This window comes from Suillus discolor (genome assembly GCF_016758755.1).
Source record: "Suillus discolor strain FC423 chromosome Unknown F5147scaffold_37, whole genome shotgun sequence".
NCBI classification, from domain to species: domain Eukaryota; kingdom Fungi; phylum Basidiomycota; class Agaricomycetes; order Boletales; family Suillaceae; genus Suillus; species Suillus discolor.
In genome coordinates this window covers 371,242-386,586 of record NW_024541284.1, presented here as the reverse complement: position 1 = coordinate 386,586, position 15,345 = coordinate 371,242, and the positions used below count along the sequence as shown (strand labels likewise).

At 47.1% G+C, this 15,345-nt stretch overlaps 6 protein-coding genes across 6 annotated transcripts; 2 read left to right on the top strand and 4 right to left on the bottom strand.

Moving 5' to 3' along the window:
* Positions 1–288: 288 nt before the first annotated feature.
* F5147DRAFT_746414 (uncharacterized protein) lies at positions 289–2,684 on the bottom strand (the record flags this gene model as incomplete). Its single annotated transcript, XM_041439842.1, has 5 exons — positions 289–306; positions 596–979; positions 1,050–1,910; positions 1,979–2,164; positions 2,403–2,684. The coding sequence occupies 5 exons, from the start codon at positions 2,682–2,684 to the stop codon at positions 289–291; spliced, it is 1,731 nt and encodes a 576-aa protein (XP_041291431.1).
* A 24-nt stretch (positions 2,685–2,708) lies between these two features.
* On the bottom strand, positions 2,709–2,978 carry F5147DRAFT_579157 (uncharacterized protein; the record flags this gene model as incomplete). Its single annotated transcript, XM_041431472.1, has 1 exon — positions 2,709–2,978. The coding sequence occupies one exon, from the start codon at positions 2,976–2,978 to the stop codon at positions 2,709–2,711; it is 270 nt and encodes an 89-aa protein (XP_041291430.1).
* Positions 2,979–5,267: 2,289 nt separating this feature from the next.
* Positions 5,268–5,740, bottom strand: F5147DRAFT_541460 (uncharacterized protein; the record flags this gene model as incomplete). The annotated part of the gene is made up of 2 exons (XM_041430242.1): positions 5,268–5,470; positions 5,512–5,740. Coding segments are annotated over 2 exons (432 nt in total), but the record flags the coding sequence as incomplete, so codon positions are not given.
* A 2,172-nt stretch (positions 5,741–7,912) lies between these two features.
* On the top strand, positions 7,913–10,264 carry F5147DRAFT_775184 (uncharacterized protein; the record flags this gene model as incomplete). Its single annotated transcript, XM_041441680.1, has 7 exons — positions 7,913–8,439; positions 8,494–8,735; positions 8,789–8,954; positions 9,008–9,374; positions 9,430–9,750; positions 9,800–9,970; positions 10,028–10,264. 7 exons carry the CDS (start codon positions 7,913–7,915, stop codon positions 10,262–10,264), a joined length of 2,031 nt encoding a protein of 676 aa, XP_041291428.1.
* Positions 10,265–11,619: 1,355 nt separating this feature from the next.
* On the top strand, positions 11,620–12,658 carry F5147DRAFT_746419 (uncharacterized protein; the record flags this gene model as incomplete). The annotated part of the gene is made up of 6 exons (XM_041439843.1): positions 11,620–11,802; positions 11,875–11,928; positions 12,055–12,246; positions 12,296–12,366; positions 12,415–12,507; positions 12,559–12,658. The coding sequence occupies 6 exons, from the start codon at positions 11,620–11,622 to the stop codon at positions 12,656–12,658; spliced, it is 693 nt and encodes a 230-aa protein (XP_041291427.1).
* Positions 12,659–13,285: 627 nt separating this feature from the next.
* F5147DRAFT_654103 (uncharacterized protein) lies at positions 13,286–14,723 on the bottom strand (the record flags this gene model as incomplete). The annotated part of the gene is made up of 2 exons (XM_041433846.1): positions 13,286–13,781; positions 13,888–14,723. The coding sequence occupies 2 exons, from the start codon at positions 14,721–14,723 to the stop codon at positions 13,286–13,288; spliced, it is 1,332 nt and encodes a 443-aa protein (XP_041291426.1).
* Positions 14,724–15,345: the final 622 nt, after the last annotated feature.

The window sequence follows — 15,345 nt, the reverse complement described above, 5'->3', positions numbered from 1 at the left end:
AGAGAGTGTGAGCCATTCCACATAAGCCAAATGTTCCTTAGGCCAGGCAACTATAGCATCATCCATCATTGGAATAGAGTCTGGAAGGCGAAAAATGACTTTTAGCCTTCCAACTTTCATACCTGCAAATGTATTGGTCAGTAAAGCTTAACTTGATAGGAAGTATAGGTAGCGCACCATGAAGTCCAGTGGACTCAGCTTCATCTGACTGAGCGACAACTACAACATCAAATCTCCCATCTCCCACGTCCTCAGCTCTGCCTTTCCCTGGCTTAGCCCTGACTGAATCTATCTCCTCCTGGCCATCTACATCATTACCAAGAGTGTCCAATGAAAATTTAAAGGTGTGCCAGACATCCAGTTGATGGAAGGGTAAGCGTGCGTGAGGGAGCTGAATGCGTGATATGGCTTCCCCTCTGGGAAGAAAGCGATTAAGATACACCCTCAAATGGTGCAAAAAAGAAGGACATCTGTGTTTCGATATGATGCTGGAGAGTGGCTGAGAAGGTGATGCCAGCTTCTTGGATATTGCTAGCCCTACTCCTGGACGCGTTTCAGACTCTAATGCATCCTGTTCCTCCTGCTCCCTCTCTACTTCAGTCCGATGATAGTCCTTCAAGTAGGTTTCAAACATTGCGACCTTTTCCTGATGACTCAACCACTGAGTCATCTGTGGTAGTTCATCCCTGAAATTGGTAGCCCTCCACCCCTCCTTTGCATAGTCAATGTGGAAACGCTCAAACATTTCTGTGTTGTAATTATCAGTAGTACCAAAATCTCTAATACACTCAGCATAATGCTGCATGGAGTGCAGCTTAGGGATGTTGAAGTGATCGCGGATGCCTAGATCAATCAAGATGCACTTGTTGGCATGGTACTGCTCTAAGGCCACTTGAAGATAACCCAGAGAGTCCTTGTTGTGTGAAGGATATTGAGATATATATATGAAATCCAGTAGTGATCGATAACAGGCTACCATCTATAATTTTTAAAGGTGAGTGAGTGAGTAACTGGTTGATCCACCATGATTTGTCTAACAATTAACTCACTTGAGATGGAGCTTTCCCTATTATGCACCCCAGAAGTATCCTTCCCATGTCTTTCCTCTCCTTCCCTGATATCTGAGCCAGGCGAGACCATCCGTTCTTGAAATGTCGCATACCAAAACAAGGCAGAAGTGATCTAATCCTAGCATCCAACTCAGCTTCAGTCATCACGTTGCTGCACCAGTGGACGAGGTGCTTTACCACCCCCTGGTACAACTGGTGTAGTACATCAGGGGTGATGGACATGTGTATGTCGCAATGTGGGAACCTCTCCCAGAATGGGCGCCTCACCCCTCCTGATACATTGTCCTGCTTGCAGCGCTCCTGAAAGTTGCTGATAGATGTAGAGTTGGCCCTGGCAGCTTCTATTATCTTGGAGGTTTTGCATTGGGTCCTCCATGGACCCGGTTCTCCATCTCCCATCTGGCTATCATCCACCTCGCACTTGGGACAGGTCCCGTATTTAGCACAAGTTACCAGGCACTGCTCTGGGTAATCTGCCACATAGCAAGCCAGTATCGGGTGCACCATGTGCACTTTACCATCTCCTCCAGTCACCTCAACACCGCTTTTTCCTGCTTCTATTAGTGGCTCCAAAACTATCCACATAGAGTCATGGAAGAGCTGTTGAATGCGGGTAGATTTTTGTTTCTTGCTGAGCTCAGCGCCAACCATCTTGCTGACAGAAAGGTATGCAACAAGGATACAGGCATGCTGGGATGGTTTCCGTCTAATGGCTCTGGGAAGGTTCCCCAAGGTAAGGTAGACAGGGTAGGCAGTCTTGTCGCCAGCAAACTGGGTGAGCTGGGTCTTGTCAGTGGCGATGATGACTGGAGCCACACAAGACCCTGCTGGAAGTCTGTCCTGAGTCAATGAAAAGTGAAGAATCAGTAAACCAGTACTACCAGGGGTAGAAGTCATTGGACGCTCACTTGGACAGTGTTCCACCAGTCCCCAGTCCACATCTCATTGTAGATCCTACTATCCCTAGAAGCATTGGTGAAAACTCTCTTGGGTCTATAGACAATATCATTTGCGTGTGCTGGATTTCCAAGTAATGTCTTGACAGCGTCAATCGGATTCCGATGATAGATGATATGTTTGTGCTCTGGGTCATTCTTGAACCAAAGTTCACAAGTCTTCCAGCAAGCACGTGGAGGTACACTGTCGACAATCTTGTGCAATCCCCTAATATTATGGTATGAGAGACCTAGTCTTTCAGAGACCTGTTGTTAGAATGCGTTAAGCAGAAAGACAATTGTGAGGTAAAATAGAACCAATGCTCACCCCAGGTATCGCCATGAGTCAATCAAATGATTTGTGACCTATGCCGTCCTGAATGGCCCAGCAGGCAACTCTCCACTCTAGCTCAGACTCAAATGGTGCAAACATGTTTGTCTTCATGGATGTCCCCTCTCCCAAATCTTCCATCACCACGTCTCCGTTGGTATCAGATCCTCCAAATTCTCTCCTCCATCTCTGATGCACCATTTCATCCATACGTATCACCTTGCCTGCAGTGGGATGCACATCTTCAACTCGCATGTCTAAAGCAGAGGATGGGTCGGGTGATCTTGGGTGTTCAGGTGGGTTCCCGATAGGAATGAGATTGAAGAGTCTATCATGGAAGTCTTCCATAACTTGACCTGGTTCCTCCTCCATTTATCCTTCCAGTCCATCAGGAAGAGGCTCATTTACTTCCCACATCAGTACATCTTCATCAACTGCGAACTCTCCTGGAAGGGTTAAAGCCCTCAGCTTCCCTTTCTTGTACCATCTACAAGACTTGGCAGTACTAAGATGAGTAGCCAGTCCTTGGGTTGTCCTCAGGCACTTGTGACAAGCAGGACATACTGTAGGGTCGTTGTCCTTAGCTCGAGTGTGTTCAACATTCACATTTAAAGCCTGCAGGGCAGAACGAAAGCCTGTCATCTGGACAAAGGTAAGATGGTAAGACAAAGGTGATGGTCTATAAATGTTGAGCTTACAATCAAAGGATCCAGATAAGAAGCGGCTATAGGTTATCCTAAAGAGAAGGCATCGGGCATTGTGTCCCACGCCATCACTGCAACAATTTTCACCGACAACGCGCTCATCATCCCGCTGTAGAGACTCGTGCCTCTCATTGTGCAATATTGCAGTTTTCACTAGGGAGTACATGGCACAAACTTGTAGCATCACTCTGTATGCTATCCACAGCTATTCCTACATGAGGCGCAGCTTTCCCGTGCAACGTGCAACTTGCGTGCGTACCTTTCCCACGCTTCATGATGTATATGCGTGCGTGCTTTCCCACGCTTGAGCGCCCTATAGCGCCAGCCATCCGGAAGCATCCATCCACTGTCCACCAAGTTCCCTAGTGCGTATATTTCCATTTCTCACATTTGCATATCGTTCCATCTTTATTTTTATCATGGACCCTTACTTACATATATCCTTACATACCTTACTTGGTAGCGCTTCGGCTCCGCATGACAGCGCTTAGGTGCCATACTTAAGCGCCAGCAGTACATACTATTACTCACTTACTCACCCACCGAACCACAACAATACCCATTTACTACCCAACAGAGCATAGTTGAAATCTATTCCTTGGCACCTCGCATATAATATCTCTCAGCTTGCATCTCTCACCTCTTGTCTAGTGTCTAATCATCACTTAAGCAAACTCACTCTTACTCTCACTTGTTTCCGCATACACACGTGCACATTCCCGCGCTTTGCGCATTCTCGCGCCTCGCGTGCACCTGCGCTTTCCCGTGCTTCGCATTCGCCAACCAGTAGCGCCTACTACTAGATCCTTGCTGCACTCGCTTCCCCTTTAGGGTCGAACGCACTTGTCGTCTCAAGTATAGCAGACTAGGCAACGCGCGACCTTACAACATTTATAGATACAGTCAGGAGCACTGTTTGTGCCTCGCTGTATCGTTGAACCTTCACTGCCTCACTTGGGAATGTTCACAAAGCAATTATTGCAAATCCATATTTGAAAGCTACAAAATGATCGCTACAAAACCACTTGGGCAAATGTTTGTTGAAGTACATGAATGAAGGTTTAAAAAAATATGGTCCTCAGTCCAGCCATTGAATACATGCAAGCAACCTCACCACTAAGTATCTTATCCTCTGGATTTCCTCTGATACTTCCCTTCCCCAGAGAGATTGGATGAATTGACAGACGTGCTGGCTGTACCAGACGATGGGAAGACTGATGAAGTAGTTGCACTAGTGGAACTGTTGCTGTCCTGCAATAAAAGGGCCTTGCGCTTCTTCGATCACCAGGTGTTCTCTGAGGTCCGCAAGCTCTGGTGCATCTCATCGGGAGTGTAGATTTCGAATCCGGCGAACCTAGAAGATGCAGAAATATGGGTACCTGAAGGTGGTAGGGATGCGGGCAGGTATTCTGTTTGGCTAACCATGACTGCCTGCTTGGAGGTCAGGTTAGTCAATGAGTTATGGTATCTCTCCCTCACTGTCATGATCAACAACTTGTCTGGTGCACCATCCTTGTCCACCGGTACTGCATCGATCATCTCTCGCAGGACATTGATCAGCTTGGCATGAGTGAGCCCCCAGCGCTTCTCTGCAGGAAAAGGCCACAGCAAGTCATAGATCTTCTTCCATATTGCCATCATGTTGCCGACCTTCCAGTATGGATCAAGGGAACGCTCAAATGCATCCCACGTCAGGTTCTCCTTTTGCATTATCACTTCATCGTCTTGGAAGTTGGAAACGCCAAACTTCGCCCATTGAGGCACCGAACAAGAACGCACAAGAAGTTCTGAAGAAGCGGTTGTGGCTGCAGTGGTTCTGGTATGACTGCGGCGTGTCGATGTGAGGGGGGGGGTGTTATTCTCACCCCAACCTGCATTAGAATGTTTGAACTTCTTTGTGGTGAGGTTGGCTGAATCAACTGTGGTGGAAATCCCTGTCTCTATGGCATCGGTATTACGAACAGGGACAGGCCAATCTTGAAGTTGATGGTAAGGACCCGTAACATTCACCCTGAGCACGAATGCAAGAAAAATAAATGACTCCAAATCATGGCAGATATTGGGGGGATGTTCTCGGTCAACACTACTGTAAGGGAAAGTTCCCTACTTTCATATGAGCACTTGAGCAAAAAGCAAGCAAAAAGGATGAGCTTACCATTGTAGTCCACTTCTTTTTCTCTTCCGAAGCTTTCTCCGAGTCATCCAAGAAGTCCAGTGCTAAGCTGAAGTCCCTGATCATTCCAGGACGCATGGGAAACCACTCAGATTCTACTATGTCTCCACAGAATTTGGGCACTCCTTCATCAATACACCAATTAGGCACAGCGTGATCTTGATCTGCTATGGGCACCCAAAACCATGTATTGCCGTCACTGGTATCACGGTGGATCAACCCGCGTAACCAAGCGTTGAGATGACCTAGGTTGTGGACTCTAAGCATTCTGAAATTTGGGACTGAGACATGCACTCACCCTTCAAAGCACCTATCAACCCTGAGAAGAATTCCCGGCGACAGGAGAACCAGGTACACCTGACTGCGTTGGTCTTGAAGATGGTTTGATAGTGCACAAGGGGATAGATTTCCACGGACAAGGGCTTCATGATGTTTGCAACACTGTCTGGTACTCGCGCCCCATCACAGTCGATCATCATAACAGGGTGCGTAGACATGCATTGATCATGAATAGGGAGGTGTCTGGGGTATGAACCTTCATTGTCCTCATCATCCCACGCAGGTTTGGGCCATCGCTTGAACAAGACTGACTGTGACTTCTTCTCAGCCTCAGTGTCATGAATAACGTCAAGATAGGGAATCTTTTCTTGCTCTATTAAATGAAAATGAGATGCAGACCAATGAGGCACGGATAGTTCAGAACGCACCTAGTTTTATGTGAGCCTTTTGAAGGCGCTCCTTGTCCTCCAAAAGTTGATGGATCTCTCCATCCAGTAAGAAACGGTCAACCTGCCAAACCTCCTTTACAATAAAAGTCTCTTGATCAACCCCCAGTTGCTGTCTCGGGCCTCTGACCGCCATCACCCGAGTGGTGCGGCCAAATCTGGCGATACCACTATAGATGATTGAAAGCACCGTAGTCGGCACCATGTCTTCTTCTGTGGTACTGTTTGCCTTCATCAACCACAATGACAGATTGTCCGTGGAAGTGGGAGCTTGGTAGTAGGGATCATATCCGAGATACCGAAGTTCAGTATGCATGAACCAAGATAAGACTTGCATATATTTGATGGGATCAGCATAGATATTGATGGGTTCAGAAAAGGCCCCACAACCACGAGTGAAAAGAGCAATCCTCATTTCTGGTCCAGTCAAGAGAGCTCCTACAAAGAAGCGACGATGCACTTGGTTGGTGAAGACCAGCCGGGAAACTTCTACCATGTACTCCTTGGAGGCCTTGAGAAGAGCCTTGGTGTGGCAATACTTGATATTGATAACAGATTTAACATCTGACCACTCATATGAGTCGTTGGTCACAAGGGTGACATCCGGCTTGTGAGCACCAATCCTGCTTGTCTTGGATGATGCCGCCACCCCTGATCTGGCTTGAAAGAATGTGGTACCGGTGCTTATCCAACGGCGATGAGGATCGTCGGAATTGTGTGGCTGTATGACTCCCAGCTCTGTGAGGTACTGATCCACCCACAAGCACGTCTTTGCGCCGGGAATGAGTCACAAAATCCACGTGCAATGGATGCCAACTCACCTTGTTCAAAAACTCAACCAGGTGCACTTCATCGGAAGGACTGTACAGCCAAGGACACACATTTTTCGACCAATGACTCACGACGAATCCTTCAGCTTGGTTTCGTGCCTGCAATGAGAAATCGTGAGGGTATGTCACCTGAAAACAAAATGCACGTACCTCTGTGACAAGTGTCTTAGTCACAGTCATTGCGATCGCAGTGTTTGTGTCAAGGTCAGCAACATCTGCAACTTCCATCAAAGCACTGAGAAGCACAGTATTCACTCTCTGGGTTTCTATCTGGGACTGCACTAGGATATCGGTTGATGACGGCGTCTTCTTGCTGGGCACTTTATTTGACATCACTTTGCAGCCTACTTCATGTATCTTCTGCGCCATGTCTTGAAGTGTGTCATCTGTGAGGTTTACAGAATGCAGAAGAAACAGTGTCCGGAGTTGTGTGAACAGATCATAATATCGGCCATCGTTGATGCAAGCTTGCTTGACAGCCTGCAAATTGGCCTCATTGAGGAAGGATGGCATGGATATGCCACCATTCAGAAGAGGAAATGTATTCAAGGAGCAACATCTGTTATTGTGGAAGGCGTGGTGTTTTAGGGTCTTCACAGCCCAATATTCGGTATCTGCCTGGAGCGGTCCCTTTGCATCCAGGTTATGGACACAAGAACCCATCTGGTGGCTGATATCAATAAAGCGAACTAGGCATGATTGTCTAACTGGCGTGATAGTGAACTCTTTTGAACTCTTCTTTGGCGTTTGGAAGAGTAGTGTCAGTTTCGGGGAGAAGTGCAACATTTTCTGTTCCAGTCTAGTGGAGTGTCCACCAAACAAGCAACCCAAATCCCACATAAAAAAGGTTAGTACTAATCAGTTTTGTGTCAACAGATGCTCATACATCCATATCAGAGCAACAAAGAAAGTAAATCTTCTATACAACAGCGATGTTCGAGGTGATCAAGATGAGTTGCTTTCACAGATTTACCAGACTCCATCGATAACCATTAGTGAGTTAACCTGGCCTTAATGGTAAGGTGCTTCTGTGTGGGAATTTCCCGCCTGTCATTCCAGCGTGCATCGCTGCAAAATGTTTCACTACCATATAAGGAACTGCCCGCACATCATCCGGAACAACGAGTTCAAAGAGGCAAGGCCCATGTCTATTCAAGTTTCCTTAGACAACACAGAATTTTCTCTGGTTTTGGATGCCCTGCAACTCATGCAAAGTGAGCTAGCTGTGGCTCTTGCTAATCGATTACTCAGCCATAACCCACCTTCGCCGCATTCAACCAAAGACGATCCAGTGGGAGGCAAACAATACGCAGGTGGACGTGCTCTTTCGGATGGCAAGGGATCTCACCGGATGCAACCTTACCGTCTTTGCCCTAGGAACTCCAGGAATTTGGCTATGGGAGGAAGGTGGACCATCGGAGAAAAAACGGCCTGTTCTTCCAACGTCTCAGCAGAAGCCTTCATTGGGGTAATTGCGGCCATGGACACTGGTCTTCAGTCAGATCTGGCCCAGTGGATGGAGAGTATTTGCTCTGTGGCATCTGAGATTCAGTTGTCAGGTGCTACTGTGATGTCTTTGACTTACCGGTGTAAGGTTTGGGGCAGAAAGGGTGTTGGGTGGAGTTTGATTTCCATGGTGAACTACATGCAGCTAGCAATGAAATGCCAGAGGTGCGTTTCAAACATTCATTTGACTTTCATAATCGTTAATCAAATGGGCATTAGTATGATAGATTCATCCACTAATTACAGCGATTTATACGAAACCCTACCGGTGGACAGACCTACCATTCGCACCTTTCTGTTCTGGATTGCTACGGGTTTCAAGTTCATGCACTTGGCAGCAGGGGGGTCATTCTATTTACTAATTCTCGTGGCCACCAAAGACCTGCGATGGACTGTAACTAGGATGCAAGCCAACGTGCCCTGGGAAATCGCCAAGATGTTGAGAAGGCCGAATGCCTGTGGTAAGTCCCGCTCATATCAGCAGTTGGTTCCTGTACATGAAAAACTGGAACAGAAAACGATTTACAGGTTCTCATAGAAAGGAGAATTATACCAATAATTTATCGTCTGCGTAAAGCCCTACCTTTGAGCATGCCTGGTGCATTTGTAGCCCTGGACAGAGAGGTGGATTGGACGTGCATTAGGGACACTGACCGCCTTTTTGATGGGGTGAATACTAAGTAAGGATGATATTATCGCTGTTCACACGGGTATCTAATTATATCTGTTTCAGTAACTACCAGCTCCCTTCTCGGTGCAAATCGGCTTGGAGAAGTTGTCTAGACCCTTGCTGGGACGAGACGCTGAGCCTGGGGTGCATCACCAGGTCATTTGGAGATGTCGGCGCAGCAACAGCACTTACGGCTTCACCTGCTGTAAGACTACTGCACTTACCCGAATTCTTCGACGACTCTACCTCTATCAAGACGCTCCCAAAGTTGATTTCCATAGAGACAGCCTTTGACTGTGAGGCTCCTGAGAACCTACACAATCCGGTTAACGGCAACAAAGTGCAGAACTTGCTGTGGACTATTGAGCAGCAAAAGATCGTTGAGGAGAGTGCAGTAACAATCATAGACACAGAAGATTTAAAGGCGAAGGTGAGCTTTCATGGTCTGGGAATTGTATGCGACTGACAGGTCTTGTATGGGGCAGCTATCCACGTTCTACCCCTCCAGAATTAAACAACCGGACACCTACATCAAGATTCCAATGTCTATCCTTCCAGGAGCGTTGGAAATTCGCAACTTGGATGGGAGCCTCATGGTGTTCATCTGCAATTTCATGCCTCCTTCAATGCGAGATACCCTTTTTCCTTTACTGAAATCTGCTTTTGATTGCCTAGAGGTGTTCAAGAATCGCACCATGTTGTCCATCTCTCAAGAGACCCAGGATCCTGAGGCCGTATTACAATCTGAAGCAAATGAACCGTTTCGTTGCATTCACTTTAGCCATTGGAATAGATACGGTCTTTCGGTGAGTACATGCTTATGACCGTTGATATGTATACACTGATGTCCAGTAGGGCAACACGGCACCTGCTGACATGCACCCTCATGATTTGGTGGCTACATCAGGCAGAACTAACCTCACACAAACGCTGCCTTACATGTCACGCGAAACTTTTGAATACGAGCAACTGTATCTCAACATCCAGAATAACCTAAGGGAGGTTTTTGAGTGGATAGAGCAGACGGTGAGTAATTTTTGAGTATTGTAGTACGTTCTCTTCTCTGACGCATAATGTATTTAGGTAGCTCATTATCTTCCAGATGACTATACTGTTCTTGCTGAGCTTGTTGATATTCTTCCCAATGCTGGTGGATCACTGGTAAAACCTTTCTTGTCTCTGGTGGTGAACATCAATGTCTGCACAATAGGTCATCGGGACGGAAAGGACTATCGACTATGTTTAGTGCTGCCCATCGGTAGCTTTGTAGGGGGTGGACTGGTGATGAGGGAGCAGGGAGTTGTTGTTGAGATCACGTAACAGAGATTTTGCTTGCTTTAGGTCTGATGAAACAACACATTTCAACTTGGACTACCTAGGTGAAAGAGCCTCCTTGGTACTTCATTCAGATGGGGAGTTTCAGAAGTGGAAGGATAATCACAATGGTTGGAAGGATCATGGGTGCTTCAATTCCACTTAGACTACTTTGAAAACCTGTAGATCTTACAGTGCTGTCCAACAGTTGCTCAAAGTTCAACTATGGACCTATCTGTTACCAATGCTCCTAAGAGTCTACTTTCCCCATATTTTGAGGGCATAGTAAGCAGCTTCTATCCGCATTGCCTCTGAGCTTATCTTACAGAACTGCATCTCTTTGCTTTGAGCCGATGTTTATGTAATTCTTTGCTGCTAATATTTACTTTACTTTCCAATTCCTTCTCTCCTCTTCTACCCATGTCTCGCCCTCCACCTAGGCCTAACACTAGAAGCACCTCAGGGCAAGGCTCATCTGTCCCCATCCGTGGTAATGGAGTCTCCTCAACACGTGGAATTGGACGTGGAACTGGACGTGGAACTGGACGTGGAACTGGACGTGGAACTGGACGTGGAACTGGACGTGGAACTGCAAGTGGAACTGCATGAAGAGGTAGAGGCATGGCTCAGAAGGGTGCAGTGGATACCAACAAGAACACCAGCACACCACCAACCTCTACTAGCAATACCTCCTCATCTGCCTCTCGCCCCAAGTCCAAGTCTAAGTCTAAGTCTGCGACTCCTGGTGGCCTTTCTGCTCAGGAGGGGAACCTGTTAAAGGAGCTCGCTGCTAAGAAGAAAGCAGTGGCTTCTCAGGCAGCTGAAAATGTCAAGAAAGGTAAGCATCAGATCATGCTAAATAAAGTATGCTTATACGTTGTCAATAGCATCACGCAAGAGGGCAGCAGATATTCTGTCCAATGAGACAGATAACGAGTCTGCTGGCTCTGCAGATGAAGGAGATGACCACCATGCGCAGTTACCACCATCAAAAGTCAGGAGGATTGGGTGATCAGGCTCACCTGTCGCAGACTCTCAAGATACCGGTATGGTACAATCAATTCTTGATTCTGAACTTGATAGCATGGATGAGTTAGACAAGGACAACCAGGAGTACCAGCAGGAGCAGGAGGAGCAGGAGGAGCAGGAGGAAGACATGGAGGGGGTGGAAGGGGAGCACGCTAAATTTTCTGGTGAAGAGGTAAGTGCTCATTGTAATTTGATACAGATAGCTAACAGACTACTACCACCAGGTGGAAGTGAGCGCAGAGCCTTGCATTACGACCAGCATTCCCAGATCAAAGGTATCAAAGTTAGCTATGCTTGGTCATATGGAAAGCCCTCGCACCAAACACATTGCCATGTCTGGCCACAAGGCCCTACGTTTGCATGTTGCCACAGTAGAAGGCTTTCCCTCCTCCTCTGATAGAGACCAGCTGTGTTGGGACCTCATCCTGGAATCATCCAAGCAAGACAAGTTGTTGTGGGAGAAGATGAAGGAGATACAGGGTGATGACGCCCTCAAGGCTCAGCTCATTGACTATGCAAGTGACTTTCTCTTTCTAATATCTATAAGCTGATTAGTACTCTTACAGACATGGAAAGGCGCCACTTAGATCAGGGGTGAGCTTGTCGCCAAAGCCAGAATTAGTATTCCCACCTGTTTTGGAGTTGGCGCAGGCTCTGACTGGACTGATGATGACCTCCAGGAAGCTTTGAAGTGGTTGCTGGATGATATGAGGTTTATGAATGGCAGCATGGATGTAAGGGTGAGTCTTCAACTTGAACCAAAGCAGAGCAGGACTAATACTGATCATTCATATACCCAGAATCTCACCTGTGATGCACAGGCACCACTCAAAAACCCAGCATTCAGAGTACTACTGGAGGCTCAGTGGTGGGGTCCCAAAGGTGAAGGTAGGAGGTGTGGTAGGAAGGGAAATGCCTACACAGATAATCTTCCTATCCTGGCTCTTATCGCTTGCACAGTAAGTGACCATCCTTCATGCTTGAGTGTGTGACTCATGATGATTGTAGGTGGAGTGTGTCCTTCTTGGAGTGAAAAGAGGATCACCGGTAGACTTCTCAGAAAGTTACTTCAAATCTCGGTTTGTTTTTTTTTTGTTTTTTTTTGCATATCTAATGTATTATCACAGGTGGGAGAGCTTTATGGAGTTGCTCACTGAATTTTCCAACAAATGTCCAACTTATTTGGAGACTGTCTGGGATGAGCTGAAGGAGAGGCTCTGGTGCGTCCATGATTATCACATTTATAGACTCTGCTAACAGTGCCAATACAGGAAAGGCCACACTGCTCTATCAACTGACGCTCCTACTCCAATATTTGATTTCTCAGCCCTAGAGACAGCAGCTAAGGTAACCAAGCAGGGGAAGGCGTAGTAGTTAATTCCAAATTTTTGTCACTGATTAACTATAGTTTGAATTGATTTGTCTTTGCTCTTGCTTTTTTTGATGTGAAAAGTGAATATGAATGCAAATATAGCAGAAATATAGTGCAGTAAAGGAAAAAAATCGAGGTGCCTCCAAATTTTGGAAGTTGAATATATATGCCTATATGTACTCCTAGCTACAATTAATGCCATATGGATCTATATGTGACTATATGTCCTCTCTATAGAGGGGGGGATTGCTTTAGATCCTATGACGTCTATAGACACTATATAACCATATATAGCGCTATATGAGCTAATATAGCAATAACCCTTTTTCCTGATGTAATCCTTGGCCTAAATAGGCCTCCATTTTGGCTTGCGCTGTCAGGGCACCCTTGGCTTTCCTGTCTCACTTCCGCGATCAGTATATTTGGGCCGAGGGTTAGGAGTAAATGAATCTAGCCCTGTAGATTCACGTTTGCGGGTGGTTGCCACTATCAGGAGTGGGTTCACTTCGCAGGGGGGTCAGGAGTTTTTTTTGAGAGGGGGGTGTTTATTCATTTACGGTTTTACATGGTGCAGGGTACAAAGACTATGGTACGTCGGGTGGAGCGAGTTCGAGTATGTTCAGTATCTAGTTAGGGAGACCATTGCCTTGGTACCTCCTCCCTTTGCCTTTCCCTTTCTGGTTCGTCATGTTGGGTCTCGAGTTTGTACTATGCTTGGGACCGTTCCAAAGTGGAACGTCTGGGAATGGACAGAGTCCATGAGGGTGTGCGATTGAGTGGCAGAGGGTGCATGGCATAAAGTTGACTGCTGTACCACTTCCCTCGAGTTCGGAGGGATAGGTGAGGGAGTGAAGATAAGCCCTTAGCTTTGTCCAGACTGTGGGGTTGTTCGTGGGGCTGACAGTGAAAATGTTGTAGCGCGGGAGAAGAATTCCTCCGCTAACCTTAAAGTCAAGGTGCTCTACCCATAGTGAGTCAATGAAGTTCCACGTTGCGGTGTGGATGTTTTCTTCAGAGATGTCACTTTCGGACAAGATTTCACCGATGTCCCACTTGGTGACGTCTTCTGACCAAACTTCGCAGACAGTGGTCTTGACAGTTGCGGTATCCATTGTGGAGAAACTGTGTAGACAAAGAAGAAGTAAGGGGGGGGGAGTTTACCCTGAAGAGGTGTGCGGCGAAGGAGATTTCGGGTGAGGACCAAACACGTTGGCTTAGAATGAGTGACTTGGTCTCATCAGAGATGTTATATACTAAGAAACTGATGGGGAAGTCTGCCTTGTCTTTGTTGGTATCGGGGCATGGCGGTGACACCTTTGCATCCATGTCGTCTTGGTGGACGAAGTGGGTGATGTCCGAGATGGCTTTCCGCAGACGTTCTATGAGAATGGGACCTTTGACAGAGGGGTTCTTTCTGTCATGGTCGAAGACTCTCACAAGGATCTTCGGGTGAGGGACTTTGAGCCAGGCTGTGATGATCTTAGCTGCCTGGTAGTCGAAGAGTTGGGCTGTGTGGGCAAGGTGGATGTGGGGGAAACCGCCGATTGAGACAGGGGTGAACTGAGGAATGACAGTGAGGGAATTGGTGCCGTTGGATTTAATAATGGACCGATTGGTTTCGGCAACCGCTAGGTGGGCTCGGAGTAGATCCTCTTCCAATGCCTGTGTGGTTGCGGCGGGTTTGGTGGGGGGTGGGCTGGAGATGAGAAGGTCTGTCATTTCATCATCGTCCGCTGGTGCAGGAGTCTGCGCAGGTGAGGAGTGGAGGGTGTCAAGGGGCATCTCAACCGTTGTGTCCTTCACGAAGATGAGAGAGTTGAGTGTTGGAGTGGTCACGTTCTCCTCTGATTCGGAGAGGGGCATTTGGGAGATGGAGGTACGGGGTTTGGGTGAGGGGGTAGTGGGGGTAGAGGTGTTATCATCTGTGCAAACCCCTTTGTCTTGTAAGATGTTGGGTGGGAAGAATTGTGAACCTGTACGGGGTCTGGGAAGGGGTTGGCGTGTTCCCATTGGAGATGGACGAGCGTTGATGTTGGCGGTTTTGACGCTTGAGAGGTCCTTCATATCCTGCAGTGAGGTTGAGGCTTTTCTTCGATTCGATGAGGTTTATATATGTTGTTTTTGGTGTTGGGGGGTGGCATTTCCTTGCGTGGATGCCGCTTGTTTTTGGGTGGGCTGTGTTGGTCGTGTCAGGGATCGTGTTGATGTGTCTTCTAATATGGTTAGATCTTGTGGTTATTGGGGTTGTGGGGGGGATGGTGAGGTGCTATGGGTCCGGGTATTGCTTCGGTCTCAGGTTGGTGGAGGGGGCATGGTGTTGCTTATCTCACTTGTGGGGTTAGAGGGTGTGTACACGTATTCTGGTGGTCATTTAGTTTTGTCAGTATGATTGTTTAGTCGTTTTTGCATGCATTATTTTACATGCAGACTAAGGGAAGTTTTTTGGGTATTCACCTAGGCATCGCCTGGTTTCTCTTTTGGTGTTCATTTCGGGTTGTCGTTCTTTCCTCAAGGTATATATGATATTGGGTGCTATGGTCGTGCTTGTTGTAGGGCTTGTTTTTATTGTTGCATGGCTTGTTTTTGGTTTGGGGGGATGTTGAGTATCGATGTTGGTTGTTTTAGTTGGGCTTGGAGTTTTGGTGTTCTGACGTTCATTGGTGGTGGGTGGGTTCCGGTTCATGGC